This window comes from Chiloscyllium plagiosum, chromosome 39 (genome assembly GCF_004010195.1).
Source record: "Chiloscyllium plagiosum isolate BGI_BamShark_2017 chromosome 39, ASM401019v2, whole genome shotgun sequence".
Classification (NCBI taxonomy): Eukaryota; Metazoa; Chordata; class Chondrichthyes; order Orectolobiformes; family Hemiscylliidae; genus Chiloscyllium; species Chiloscyllium plagiosum.
In genome coordinates, this window is record NC_057748.1 from 15082783 (window position 1) to 15098611 (window position 15829).

General features: G+C 40.6%; 1 protein-coding gene across 18 annotated transcripts in view; it reads right to left on the reverse strand.

Moving 5' to 3' along the window:
• Positions 1–15829, reverse strand: part of LOC122542270 (activating transcription factor 7-interacting protein 1-like) — a 193021-nt gene that overhangs the window by 87655 nt on the left and 89537 nt on the right. For all 18 annotated transcript variants that reach the window (XM_043679842.1, XM_043679841.1, XM_043679843.1 and 15 more), the window contains 3 exons: positions 13682–14796; positions 7330–7380; positions 2379–2438 (listed from right to left, as the gene is read on the reverse strand). In XM_043679842.1, coding sequence (XP_043535777.1) covers positions 2379–2438; positions 7330–7380; positions 13682–14796 — 1226 coding nt within the window. The remainder of the gene's footprint in view (positions 1–2378; positions 2439–7329; positions 7381–13681; positions 14797–15829) is intronic.

Here is a 15829-nt window from a genome sequence, read left to right on the forward strand (position 1 = left end):
ACATCAAAGACATCGCGGAAATGACTGCCAGACTACTCAGACCCCTGGGCATCATGGTAGCCCACAAACCCAAGACACTAAAATAGCAGCTAATGAACTTGAAAGACCCTATACAGATAGCAAGCAAAACTAATGTAATTTACAAAATACCTGCAACAAACACTACATTAGACAAACAGGCAGAAAACTAGCCACCAGGATACGTGAACACCAGCTATCCACAAAAAGAAATGACCCTCTCTCACTAATATCCTCACATATGGAGGAGGAAGGACAAGACTTCGACTGGGACAACACATCCATCCTAGGACAAACCAAACAAAGACACACGTGAGAATTACTAGAAGCATGGCATTCCAACTGGAACTCTATCAACAAACACATCGAGTTAGACACCATTTATTACCCCCCTGAGAAAAAAAACAGGAAGTGACCTCACCAACCCAGAGAAACCCAAACATAGAAAGCAGGAATTTTCAGCATTGCTTCGCCTGAGGCCCACTGAAGAGGTTACCTAGTAGGGTAACAAAAACGTCTGGAAATGAACCTTCCAGCTCAACAAGCAAACCTACATCCAAAACCTCAACCTGAGCTACAAATCTTCTCAAAACGCGCTAAAAGCATAGTTGTCAAAAAGAAGCCAGTTTGTAACGTTCAGGGTATATAAAAATTTCCATTGGTACCAACAAAGGTCTCCGTAGTTGATCTAGGACTCAATGATCCAGATTAATACCCAATTACAATTTATAAAATGGGAAGGAACAGGAGATGGTCACTGGATTGGTAATGCAGAGAGCGAGGTGATGCTCTGGGGCCCAGGGTTCCAATACCAAGGCAGATATTAAAATTTGACTTCTTTTTAGACAAAACTCTTACGACACAGCAGTAGTGCTAGAAGGCCATGGGTTCAAATCTCACTTGTGGTGGTGATGTCTCCCAACACATCCAAACAGATTGATTTACTTTGATTTTTTATAAAAATCAGAGAACTAACAACGTCAAAAGGAATGTCAAGAAAAATAAAATGAGGTCAGAAAGCTTCTTCCCAATGCCAAGCTTCTAATATTTCATTTTTGTTCAGAGAAATAAGGGGTGTTTTATTTACAGCAGATAACAATAGTTTAAAAATAAGCAATGCACCTCAAGAACAGAAAACATCACAAAATTCACAAGATGGAAAGATGAAAAGACTGAAAAATCTGTATTTACTAATAACTTGATGTCTCAAAGCGCCAAAGTATATCTACTCAAATTTCAGAGGAGTGTTGATCGCTGATCGGAATATTATCCAATAAACCTAAAAGTTCAAATTTTAGAGTAGAATTCTTTTAAATTTTCTATTAATTTTAGTTTCCTCAAAAGCATGGAAACATTTCCCAGGTTGGATGGATGTTTTCAGCCAACATTGTGATGGGAGTAACTATTTTTAATTCATTCATGTGACACCGGTATTGCTGGCTGGGACAACATTTATTGCTTACAGCAGACTGCAGTCTGACAGCAATGCAACTAACTCTTAATTACCTTCTAGGGGTGGACAATTAATGCAGGCTTAGTCAAAGCCAACATCGTATGAATGAATTAAAATAAAAATCGTTGTTCAGGAGTTGAGGCCCATTGCCCAATACTAACTCCCCCCCGTAACCTGTCACAAAGATCAGTGCAGATCTAGAGTTTGTTGTGATTGAACAATCCAGGATGAAATACACCTTCCCTCAAATTTGAAAAACAAATCCATTAATGGTTTTTTCTTTGGGCATTCTAGAAACCTTGATGAAAACAGTACTTGGCTGTGAGAGACATGTTTTTTCTCATGGTGCTATTTCAGCACTCAGTCTTCTCCATTATCTTTCTGCCACCTTTGTGGATAGACTGAATGGAATTCTGCCTTAGTTATTGGTAACATGTAGGTTATGGCCATAGAATAAGACTCTTTTGGTGTCTATAAAGCTCAGATTTTTTTCTGCTTGATCCAGTCACTCATTCTTGAATGTGTATCTGCCATTACTTGCACCTTGCCTGGAGCATAGGTTATGACAGAAATATCTGATTAGTTCAAACCAGAATTTCTACCAGACCTGAATTCTGCATTGTTTTTAATGTCTGAGCCGTTAGGCATGTTTCCACTTTTTGCGATGTACAAAGATATCAAATTGTTCCCTCTTACATCCCAGATTTTGAAACATTGCTTTTCAGAAAATCTCTGGTGCAGGAGAAATCCTAAATTCTAATTGGTTAAAGCAATAATCACCTGAATGTTGTAATGAAAGGATTGAAAACAAGAGAACACAAATACAAGGTAATTTTCATACGAAGCAAATGTAATGCAAGAAAAATCTAACAAAACAAACAAACAGTTTGGGTTTGGAATTCATTACCTGGAAGCATGGAGGAAACAGGTTCAATTGAGGCATTCAACATGGCATATTGACAATTATCTAAAGAGAAACAATATTCAGGATTATGGGGGGGAAAAAAAAGCATGAGAATGGCACAATCATAATGCTCAGAGCCAGTGCAGACGCAATGGGCTGAACAGCCTCTCTGCACCATAATAGCAAATACTACCATGTTGGTTGTCATAGGTGGTCATGCACCACTTTTTAAACAAAGTGTCTACCATATATACTTTTCTCAACAAGGAATGAGAAATTTTTTTGGGAGTCTACAAGCAGAGGGTTTAGCATTTTCTTGCAGATGCATATTATAGTCCTATTTGAACTGCCTAAACTTTGAATAACTATAGAAATCTTTGCCAAAACACCCTCCTGTTCTCATTCTAAAGCATTGTATTCACTCTAAGATACATAGATGAATGCATGCATTTCTGCTCAATGAAATATCCCAATTCCTCAGTATATATACTGTTTCGCTGTCACTTCATCCTCCATCAACAAATTTATGATTTTTCCATGCACCTGAAGATGTGCGCCTGCTGGACCCAAATGTTGACTGATATGATGCACTGACTTCAACTACAGCAAATTGTCTGCTAGCATTGTGACAGCTATTCCTGTAGAGTTTAAATTCTGTTTCAAACTCTTGCATATTTGCTGAATTTATTTTGACTGACCTCCCTTAGGAATGTTACCTTCACTTTTTGTTCCATAAACTTTAACTTCCTGACCATTCTTTTTGTTGCATGGATTTCCATTTTCTTTCTTCAGAACTGGTTTGAAGTGAAGGTGCTGTTAACTTACCATTTTGAAAAAAAAAAGTGGTCACAGCTGGCCACAGTTCTGGCATTAACCTTAGCCTTTTGTGGACATTGATAGGTTTCTCTTCTGATTATGTTTAGAGTCACAGAGTCATAGAGATGTACAGCATGGAAACAGACCCTTTGGTCCAACCCGTCCATACCAACCAGATATCCCAACCCAATCTATTCCCACCTGCCAGCACCTGGCCCATATCCCTCCAAACCCTTCCTATTCATATACCCATCCAGATGCCTCTTGAGTGGTGCAATTGTACCAGCCTCCACCACATCCTCTGGCAGCTCATTCCATACACGTACCACCCTCTGCGTGAAACAGTTGCCCCTTGGGTCTCTTTTATATCTTTCCCCCCTCACCCTAAACCTATGCCCTCTAGTTCTGGACTCCCCAACCACAGGGAAAATACCTTGCCTATTTATCCTATCCATGCCCCTCAATTTTGTAAACCTCTACAAGGTCGCCCCTCAGCCTCCGACGCTCCAGGGAAAACAGCCCCAGCCTGTTCAGACTCTCCGTGTAGCTCAGATCCTCCAACCCTGGAAACATCCTTGTAAATCTTTTCTGAACCCTTTCAAGTTTCACAACATCTTTCCGATAGGAAGACCACAATTGCACGCAATATTCCAACAGTGGCCTAACCAATGTCCTGCACAGCTGCAGCATGACCTCCCAACTCCTGTACTCAATACTCTGACCAATAAAGGAAAGCATACCAAACGCCTCCATCACTATCCTATCTACCTGCGACTCCACTTTCAAGGAGCTATGAACCTGCACGCCAAGGTCACTTTGTTCAGCAACACTCCCTAGGACCTTACCATTAAGTGTATAAATCCTGCTAAGATTTGCTTTCCCAAAATGCTGCACCTCGCATTTATCGGAATTAAACTCCATCTGCCACTTCTCAGCCCATTGGCCCATCTGGTCAAGATCCTGTTGTAATCGGAGGTAACCCTCTTTGCTGTCCACTACACCTCCAATTTTGATGTCATCTGCAAACTTACTAACTGTACCTCTTATGCTCGCATCCAAATCATTTATGTAAATGACAAAAGGTAGAGGGCCCAGCACAAATCCTTGTGGCACTTCACTGGTCACAGGCCTCCAGTCTGAAAAACAACCCTCCACCACCACCCTCTGTCTTCTACCTTTGAGCCAGTTCTGTATCCAAATGGCTAGTCCTCCCTGTAACCCATGAGATCTAACCTTGCTAATCAGTCTCCCATGAAGAACCTTGTCAAACACCTTACTGAAGTCCATATAGATCACATTTACTGCTCTGCCCTCAATCTTCTTTACTTCATCAAAAAACTCAATCAAGTTTGTGAGACATGATTTCCCACGCACAAAGCCATGTTGACTATCCCAAATCAATCCTTGCCTTTCCAAATACATGTACATCCTGTCCCTCAGGATTCCCTCCAACAACTTGCCCACCACCGAGGTCAGGCTCACTGGTCTATAGTTCCCTGGCTTGTCCTTACCACCCTTCTTAAACAACTTCATATGGTTGATTTTGATGCTCTTTGTGGCTTTTGGCATAATGGTGGTATCTTGGCATCTTGGATTTTACCCATTCGACCATGTCAGAAGAATCTGATGCTTCATCACAGTACTAACTGATTTTGGGCTTGAATTTCTGCCTGTTAAGTCTGATAAATTGTATTCCTCAGACAAACTACTTACATGACCTTAAATTAATTTCTCCTTCAAAAACTCAGTATCATAGCATTAAAAATGTTTTATTAATTCCATAGAAGGCTGCAATTTCTCATTAAATCTCAGGTTTTATCACAAATTTCTTTTGGGACTAAGTACATGTTGAATGCTTGAATGTATTATGCTCTATTGAGTTTTCTTTCTTTTGTCTTACTAGACACTAACCAGCTGTAACAAAGAAAGAAGATGTCTTGATGGCAATGATCCTTATGTGTAGGCCTAAAACCATTCTGCAAAGCTGAAACTGCCTCTGAGAGACCCTTCATTTGGTCTCAGTAGGTCATCCAATAGGTGAGATAATGGGAAAGTCTCTACCAGAGCTGCCATACCTATGGTCTACTGCACCAACTGATCTGCATGAGTACTTTGGTTTTTTTGTTGAAATGTTCAGATTCTTTTACTCAGCATCGCCGATTCTTGACTAGTCTTCAAAGTGTTCAGAAAATCTTTATTCCCTACCCTTCAGAGGCTCTATAATTGAAGTCTGAGGTCTTGACCCGCCTTTGGAATCTTCCCATTTTTTACTTGGCCACATCTTTTAAGCTTTCCCAGGTACTGTACTGCTTTCAAAAGTCTTCTCTTTTCAGTTGTTACTTGCACTTGGTTTTAACTTCAGATCCTGCTTCTGGATGCTTTCTTCGCTCGATGTCACCATGTTTCTTACTATGCTTCAAGCTAATAATCGCTTCCTACACATTGTGATACAAGTCCAGAGTGTCACAAGATGAGGGTGCTTGCTCCTTATCTTTCAGGAAGGCTTCTCAACTGAGTTATTTATAACTGCAAATTGGTGCTTAAAATGGAGCAAATTTACTAAGATCACGGTCTTCACACACACGTCTGCCGTCTTCTCAGATAATTGAACCATGTGATCAGAATTCCACAACCATAAACTTCCAAAATAATAAAGATGTGAGTATATGCTTTTCTTTTGATGATTTAAAACAAAATGTATTGATTTTATTAGATTTGATTTTTAAGGGCACTTTCTATTCAAATGTTAAATAGCTGTAGACAACTCCTTACAAAGGAAATGTGATTGCAAGGAACAAAAAAAAAACATTTCTACTTGAATTGGGACACTTGGGACCACAGATTATGCACTGTAAAATTGATACTCAATTGAATGTGAATTTGTGACTAACATTTGTATGTCAATTCAATTTGCTGTTACTATTGGGGTCAATAGCTCCTTCAAGTCTTTAACCTGAAGGAGTACCTCGCACTATTTATATTTAAACTTAAATCAAATGCAACCATTGCTTGAGATATTTCTCACATTTTAAACAACGGTGCTATTGGTGATTTATTTGCAGTCATTTCTCCTTATCCACGGAGGGTTCCATTCCCGAGAACCCCTGTGAATGAAATTCGCAAGTGCAGAACTTGTTTAAAAGTAGGATAAAAATAGTGGATGCGTGATTTTTGTGGATGTTGTCATTACTTATTTTTTGGCATGGATAGATGAATGTGTAATTAGTGATTTTGCAGATACAATAAATCCTCTAACTACTGATAGATCACTAGCCAGAAGTAAAAGCTGTTTGCAGTCAACTCTGGCATCCAATTTGGAGAGCTGAGAGATGCAGAGGGCTCAGTTTGTACTTATGGACTGCTATTCAATTAGCAAGTTATTCAGAACTATCCTTTACAATTGGCTGCACAAATGAGTTAGATTCAGCTGTCATCACAAAGATTTATTCTCAAGAATGGCTTTTTTGCTTGTTAAAGGTCAGGTTATGAATTGCATAGGCTGCTTTGATTAGAACAGTAACAAAGTGTCCTAGCAATTTGCTGGGAAACAAAAAAGTCAGACTTAGTCTGATGGCAAACTAGGATTAAGCATTAATTTAAATGTGTATTATTGGAGGGAAACATCACTTGTCTCTTGACCAAATTGAAATCATGGGTATTTGGCCTATGATTTTTAGCATACACCATAGATCAGTCTGCATTCTTTGTTGAATGTCTGCAATTGCCAATAAAAACTGATTTCCAAACTGTCACTTTCCTTTTGGAAAATTCTTTAGAGAGTGAAGGAAAAATGTTTCTGACTATTGTGTGTAAAATTTGAAGACCATAACCTCACCCACATGTTTGTGATTTAATTTGCTGAAATTAAACATGTAGGAGTGCAATTAATGATGAGTAATTACAGTGCTATTTAACAACATGGGGGGTGGCAGGAGAAGTTATTTGAAAGAATGCTATTTATTCCTCTTTGAAATGATCTACTGCTTTGAAGTCTGCAGCACATTCTATTATACCAAAGATGATGTAGTGAATAGTTTTAGTATTTTGTGGAAAAGAAAAAGATGGAAAGAGAGTACAATTAAGATGTTAAAAATGCTACATGTTTTGTGCAACATTTTCCTAGGAAAAATGTACTTACTTGGTTCTTGCTTTTGTCTTGTTTCAGCAGCTTGCTTTATGTGATCTGTATCTAGAAGGCAGAATATACAAAAAAAACTATTGAGTCATCATATTGGTCAGTAAACATTTACTTAGAAGCTTAAGAAACCTGTCAGTTAAGCCATTGCAATTATCTCACATCTAATGCCAATAGCGCTGGTCGGAGCCACTTAAAAATATTCCTGGTTAAAAGGTGAACTATAAAGTGAACAATGTGAACTATAAAATGGGCAATAAGTGGCAGCTCTAAATATGGATTAGGAATCAGGCTTGGTGGGCAAAGGGCCTATTCCTGTGCTATATTGTGTTGTAAAGCCAAACTCTCTTAAAAGGTCAGAAACCTGTTGGAATGAGTATTCGAAACTACAACGGTGATGACATTTGTTTTGCATATGATTGAAGGGCACTTAAAAGTTACCTTTACCCCTACAATTCCAAAATTGTCATTAAAAAAAAATTAAGATTTAAATTATGCATTTTCACACTTCCATTTTTAAGTTTATAACAAATTGAATCTGCATAAGGAAAAACTGCAAGCTGCAGACATTGGCAAATCTGTTTGTGCAAAACAAGCCAGCAGTGGGAATATCAATTCATTATTTCAGACTGATCCTCCTCTGAGATCATAAGCTGGATGTTCAGGGAAATTCAGTAACTTATTGCAGACAACAAACAGATGGACACTGCATATAGTGTCAACAAGAAAAAGGGTCTGGTTGTCAATTGTCAATACTGCAGCCACCACAATTCCTAGATACAGGATGAAAGAAAAAGTCTATGCTCAAGGATACAATAAAGTTCAAAACAAATGAGTGAAATACACAGCCTTTGGCTTAGGAGTTAGAAGCAACAAATGCAGGTGGTCAGATCTTAAAATTAGAAATTGTGTAAAGGTCCCATGCAAAAAACTTGTCAGCTAGCCTGCCTGCAAAAACAGGAGATTGTGCAGTTTACTTCCTTCATTTATTTTTGATGAGCAAAATGGACTTAACCTCGTGGAATTTACTTTATGCTTGCCTGCTGCTTATGACTTAAACCAACTTAATGAATTGTATCTGACCTTGCTGCAACAACTATTTCTCTATATGTTTGAATTATAAATGGACAAGTTATGCACAATAAAACCGTGTTTTTCCACTCTTAAGTTATACTATTGCAACATTTGCTCGTGAACACTATTTGCCAAGCACAAGACACCCAGACCACCTGTGGGACTGACCTGCACCTCTATATCTAAAATTAAGAGCAAACTTCAAGTTGCATTAATCTTGAAACTCTGCGGTTATTTATGATAATTGTAGCTAGTTAGGATGCATAATAAAACTGTTGCAGGAGGGAAAAGAAATATCCAAAAACTCAGACCTGCTGAGATTTTCCAGCACTTTTGTTTCTGACTTTCTCACAGATTGAATTTAAATCATTGCCATTTCTTAGGTAAGACTGATTTTTGTTAACTCTACCATATGGAGAATTAATGAGAACTTGGAAATACCCAACTGCAGTCTTACTGGGATCAAAGAGTTAGAGTACTTACTGGGATACAGCCTATAAAGTTGTGAACAGAATCAAATAAATATTTCTGCAATCATGCAATGATCAAACTAAACTGGAATATTTTGCCCAAAGGAAAAAATGTGGAATGCCCAAAGCTCCCCTGATCTGCAATTCTTTGAGATTAGCCAGGCAACCAATTTCAAACTCAGAACGGAGAACACAGAGCAGTTCAGAAATACTGGAGATCACAGCAGGTCAGGCAGCATCCATGGAGAGAGAGCAAGTTAATGTTGAGCCTCAGCATGGGGGGTTGGAATAAGGGGAAAGTACGTCAATCAGGTAGGTAGGTCAGTCAGTCGGTCATTGATAGTAAGTTTACTATTCAGGATAGCCAGGGTCAGTGAAAAGGAGGGAACAGACTTCTAGTTTATTTCAATGAACAAGGCCTGACTGGCAAGGCAGATGAGCTCAGGGCACGGTTTGGCTCTGGGGACTTGGACATAATAGCCGAAACTTGACTGAGAGAATGGCAGGACTGGCAGCTTAAAATGTTCCAGGATACACAAGTACAAATTAGTGAGGAGGGGAAATTGCCTTTTTATAAAGGGAGGACATAACAGTACTTAGAGAGGATATTAAGGGATCATCAAATGAGGCTATATGGTTAGAACTTACAAACAAGGAGGGGACGATCACTTGGTTGGGATTGCACAATAAAATCTCCAACCAATGTGTCTAATTTCCCCTGTATTTACTGGGCCAGAATGTAAAAGGCCCAGATGGGGTGGAATTTGTCAAATGTGTCCAAGAAGGTTTCCTAAATCAACATACAGAAGGCCCTATTTGGAAGGGTGCAACACTAGTCCTCCTTTTAGAAAGTCAGGTCAAGCAAGTCATGGGCCAGTCAGACAGCGTTTTGGATCCAGTGACTATAACTTTTAGTTTTAAGATAGTTACCAATAAACAGAAGACAGATCCACAGGTTAAGATGCTAAACTGGAGCAGGGCCAATTTTAGGGCCATTAGGCAGGATCTAGCAGAGGTCAACTGGGTAAGTCTGTTTGAAGGAAAAGGAATGACTAGCAAATGAGAGGGTTTTAAAAATATGGCCCTGTTAGGGTGACGGGAAAAGCTAGCAGGTTTAGGGATCCTTGGCTGATGAGGGATATTGAGGCTCTGGGGGGGAAAAGGTCGGCGGCATAGACTGGGTTTAAGCTATCAGGCTCAAGTGAATCCCTAGATTACTATCAAATAAATGTAAAAGCACATTTAACAGGGAAATCAGAAGAGCAAAGAGTGTAAGAGATGGATTGGTCAGATACAGTTAAAGATAATCCTGACGTTCTATATCTATACTAAAATAAAAGGGTGGCTCGGGAGAGAATAGTCCCCTTAAAAGATTAGTATCGTCATCTATGTGTGGAGCCACGGGAGATTTGGGAGACTTTTAATGGAAATTTTTCCTCAGTGTTTACTGAGGAGAGAATCATGGGTGCCAAGGAAAGAAGTGAAACAAGCAAGGATGTTTCGGACTGCATAAATATTACCAGAAAAGTGTGTCTGCAGCCTTAAAGCACATTGAGGAGGATAAATCCCTTGGGCCTGATTAAATCCATCCTTGGACGCTGAAGGAAGCTAGGGAAGAAATTGCATTGATTTTTGCCTCATCATCTTTAGCCACTGGTGAAGTTCTGGAGGACTGGAGGATGGCTAATGTTGTTCCATTGTTTAAGAAAGGTAGCAAAGGCAAGCCAGGGAACTAAGGCCAGTGAACCTGACATCAGTGGGAGGCAAGTTCTTGGACAGAATACTGATGGACAGGATCAACCAACATTTGGATATTCAAGATCTGATTAGGGATAGTCAGCATGGATTTGTGTGCAGGAAGTCATGTCTACAAATCTTTTAGAGTTTTTCAAAGGAGATAACCAAGAGGATAGATGAGAGGATTTCAGTGGATGTTATCTATATGGACTTTAGTAAGGCCTTTGACAAGGCCCTGCATGGCAGGCAAGTCATGAAGGTTAGGTTGCATGGGATCCAGACAGAGCTAGTTAATTGGATTCAAAATTGGCTTGATGGTAGAAAGCAGAGGATGGTAATTGAAGGTTGTTTCTTGGATTGGAGACCTGTGACTAGTGGTGTGCCACAGGGGTTAGTCGTGGGACCTTTGTTATTTACAGAAATGATCTGGATGTAAATGTACAAGGCATGATTAGTAAGTTTGCAGAAGATACAAAATTAGGACATATTACTGATAGCAAGGAAGGTTATCAAAAAGTAGAGCGTTCTTGATCAAATGGGGAAGTGCACTGAGGATTGACAAATGAAATTCAACATAAGTGTTAGGTGTTGTACTTTGGAAAGTCAAACCAAAGTTGGACTTACACAATAAAGTCCTGAGGAGTGTTGTGGAACAGAGACCAGGAGAACAAGCATATGGTCCTTTGAAAACAGCATTATAGGTAGACAGGATGGTGAAAAAAGACATTTAGCATGCTGGCCTTCATCAGTCAACAGTACGGAATTGGGACATTATGTTACAGTTGTATAAGTGGTCGGTGAGGATGCACTTGGAGTGCTGTGAACAGTTTTGGTTATAGGAAGGACATAGTTAAACTGGAAAAAAAAGAGCAAAGATGATTTGAGGATGCTGCCATGACTAGGAGGCCTGAATTATAGGGAGAGGTTAGCCAGGATAGGACTTTGTTCCTTGGAACGTAGGAGAACGAGGGACGACCTTATTTGAGGTGCTGAAAATCATGAGGGGCATAGATAGGATGAATACAGTCTTTTTTTAAAAAAAAAAACAGGGATGAGGAATTGAAAACTAGAGGACATAGGTTTAAGGTGAGAGGGGAAAGATTTGAGAACCTGAGGGGCAACTTCTTCAGAGAGTGGTGTGTATATGTCTGTGGCAGTCCATTCCAGTGGTTGAAATAGGTACAATAGCAACATTAAAAACAACATTTGGATAGATACATGGATGGGAAGAGTTTAGAAGGATATGGACCAAATGCAGGCAATTGGAACTTGCTGAGTGGGCGCCATGGCCAGCATGGACCAGTTTGGGTCAAAGGGCCTGTTTCCAGGAGAAAACATGTTAGTAGTTTACATTAAGGGATCAAAAGGTGAGAATGGCAGAACAACTGTCTCCTGCCAGACCTGAAAGGAGATAAGTGGGATGGGGAGGGGAGGACACGATAAGCTAAAAAGGAAAGAAAAGAAATAGTTCACAATTTAAAAGGTGTTGAATTCAATGCTAAGCCCAGAAGGTTGCAGAGTGCCTAGTCTTAAGATGAGATGTTCCTCCAGTTTGCACTGTTTCATTGGAACATTGCAGCATATTAAGGATAGACATGTGAACACTTCAGCATGCAAAGGACTACCAAATGCCTCCAGTCGATGTGCAAGCAGGACCCTGACTTTCCCATAGCTGGTCATTTTAACAGCATCCTGCTCACATGTCTATCCTTGACATGCTGCAACGTTCCAGTGAAACAGCACAAACTAGAGGAACATCTCATCTTCAGACAAGGCACTTTGCAGCCTTCTGGGCTTAGTATGGGGAGTTCAACACCTTCAAACTGTGAACCATTTCTTTCCGTTCTTTTACTTATGTCCTCTCCTGCCCATCCCACTTGTATCCTTTCAAGTCTGGTAGGAGGCACACCATTGCTCTGCCATTCTCACATTCTGATTACTTAAGGTAAACTAACAACGTTTCTCCATCAGGACCCTAGACCCACTACCGCAAACATCCTCCACCAACTCAACCCCCTCCCCTTTCAAAACTAAGTGCTTTCCCCCCCACGCTTCACTTCAGCTCTGAAGTCATCTAGACTCAAAATATTAGCTTGCTCTCTCTCCATGGATACTGCCTGATCCAGTGATCTCCAGCTTTTGTTATTTTCAGTAGATTCCAGCATCTGCAGTAGTTTGTTCCTTCAGAAATACTGGACTTGCCAGAGGCAGATGCTGTTACTGTAAAAATCATTTTTAAATGAGAATTTATCAGAACACAAATTCAGAGATGAAAAGGTCTTCATCCTGCAGAAAGTGGGGCTCTATACCTTCAACAGGAACCAGCAGTCTACTAGGAGAAAGTGAGGACCTGCAGATGCTGGAGATCAGAGCTGAAAAATGAGTTGCTGGAAAAGCGCAGCAGGTCAGGCAGCATCCAAGGAGCAGGAAAATCAATGTTTCGGGCATAAGGCATGAAAAAGGGCTTATGCCCAAAACATAGATTCTCCTGCTCCTTGGATGCTGCCTGACCTGCTGCGCTTTTCCAGCAACACATTTTTCAGCTTTACCAGCAGTCTACTGTTGATACTGACCTAGACTGATACCTAGACAGAACGCAGATGGCTGCTTTGAATGGTGTTGATAATGGTTTGCTAATGGAGAACAAACTTTTAGTTTTGTACAATTTTCAGTGGGGTGGTTGCAAAATATAGTTATTCAACAGCCTTGTCCCCTTCTGGAGAAAGCTGTATGCATCAAACATTCATACTAAATCACACACACCAAGTGATACTTGATCAAATCATCTGTGTCTGTTATGAGATTCTCACCGACAGAGCTTAAAATGTACTTCTACATTAAGTGTAAAGGAAACAAAAGTCAACATTCTAGCCATCCAATGTAGTCAAATTATGGAGTCAAAGCCCCTCAGAACTTTTCTGAAAATGAACTTTTTTTAAAAAAGGATCATAGGCCATAACTAGTAAAAGCAAGCCTAAGTGGTGAAAGAACAAACAATAGCACCTTTAAAATTTAGAGACTTCTATCCAAAACACAATCAGCAAAAGACATTTTGATACAAAAAGCAACCATACCTGGTTCATCGTTTTTTGGTGCCAGCTCTTCACTTTCTGTTTTATTCTCAATTATTGGCTCATCCTCATCTGATAGGACAAGGAATGCTTCCTCTGGCAAGTTGCCATTGCACTCCTCTTTTGTTGGGGAACTGCATGGAGATGTGTCCATCGGCTCTTCCTGCAAGTCTTTCAATGAACTGTCCTTTGGTGATGGGGAATCCACTGCAGGAATAATTCCTTGATTACTGGATAAGTCAGCGTCCTTCTCTGGGGCCAGTTTCTCCAAAATAGGGATTATTTCTTCGATTTCCAGTTGGTTGTTCTCAGCCAATTTGTTCTCATTTAATTTGTCTTTTGTTGCAATCTCACTTTCAATCTCTGTACACTCAAGCTTAGAGCTTTCACAATTATTTTTCTCTTGCACAGATTCTATACTACTTGTTATTGCCTCTTCACTAATGTCCAATGAACTTTCATGGTCTTCCTTTTCTCTAACTGAGGAAGACGACAACTGTAATGTAAGGCTAGTTTCATCAGATATTTTCTGACTCCTGCTGTCACTAACAGAAGCTGGCCTTTCCTTCTCTGAAGGACAGTGAGAATCAGAACCTGATTTATCTGCAAGTAAAGAATCCTGCTTCAACTCAACAGACTCTGGTTCCACAATATCATCTACTTTGCTCTGAACATCCAAAATATGGGTTTCTGTACTCCCAGTAGAAATCTGTTCATCCTTAGCAAGTAGTGGTATCAAGTCCATTTTCTCATCTTGTGAATTTATATCCCCATCTTCATCAAGACATTTTTCAGCACAGTTTAGTTCATGTGTTTGTGCAATATTAAGTTCATCAATGGGGTGGCTTTGCAGTTCCTCTGGGCCTAGCCTCACATCATTAATACCATCAATGTCAGTATCATCCATGCAATTAGTATTTAATGAGGATTTGTTGTCGGAATCTCCATTTTCATGTCTACCATTACACAGTTTAGTTTTGGTCTCTTCATTTGCTTTTAAAAGTTCCTCCCTGCTTTTATAAATTGCTTCTAGCTGTTGTCGGTCACTTGCACGCATCGTTTTTCTGGCTTTGAAGACTTTTTTTGGAAGGTCTTCACTGGTATCCATCTCAGAATTCCTGAAGGCAAGAAAATTAAAAAGGAAAGAACTGAAATAATACTCATTTTAGTAGAGTCAACAGGTTAAGACAATTAAATAATTGCACATCATTTACTTTTGGCAACAAATAATAAATTCAAAGCTACCCAATATAGTCTAAACAGTCAGCATATTCCTCCGCCGTATCTGATCCCAGGAGGACCAGTTCCACCACAGAACACCAAATGGCCTCCTTCTTTAGAGACCGCAATTTCCCTTCCCCCACCCAGTGTTTGAAGATACCCTCCAACGTAGCTCATCCAATTCCCACACCTCCGCCCTCAAGCCCCACCCCCCCAACCGTAACAAGGACAGAACCCCAACCCCATCCTCACTTTCCATCTTACCAACCTTCGCATAAACCACATCATCTGCCAACATTTCCTCCACTTCCAAACGGACCCCACTAGAGATATATTTCCCTCCGCACCCCTTTCCGCAAAGACCATTCCCTCAGTGACTACCTGGTCTGGTCCACGCTCCCCAACAGCCCATCCTCCTGTCCTGGCACCTTCCCCTGCCACCACGGGAATTGCAAAATCTGCGCCCACACCTCCTCCCTCACCTCCATCCAAGGTCCCAAAAGGAGCCTTCCACATCCAAATTTTTACCTGTACATCCAATGTCATTTATGGTATCGGTTGCTCCCAATGGGGAGACTGAACGCCTCCTCGCAGAGCACTTCAGGAAACATCTCCAGGACACCCGCACCAATCAACCACACCGCCCCGTGGCCCAACATTTCAATTCCCCCTCCCACTCTGCCAAGGACATGCAGGTCCTGGGCCTCCTCCACTGCTCCTCCCTCACCAGCTGACACCTGGAGGAAGAAAGCCTCATCTTCCGTCTTGGAACACTTCAACCCCAGGGCATCAATGTGGACTTCACCAGTTTCCTTATTTCCCCTCCCCCCAACCTTACCCCAGTTCCAACCTTCCAGCTCAGCTCTGTCCTCATGACCTGTCCTACCTGCCAATCTCCCTTCCCACTTTTCTGCTCCACCCTCCCCTTTG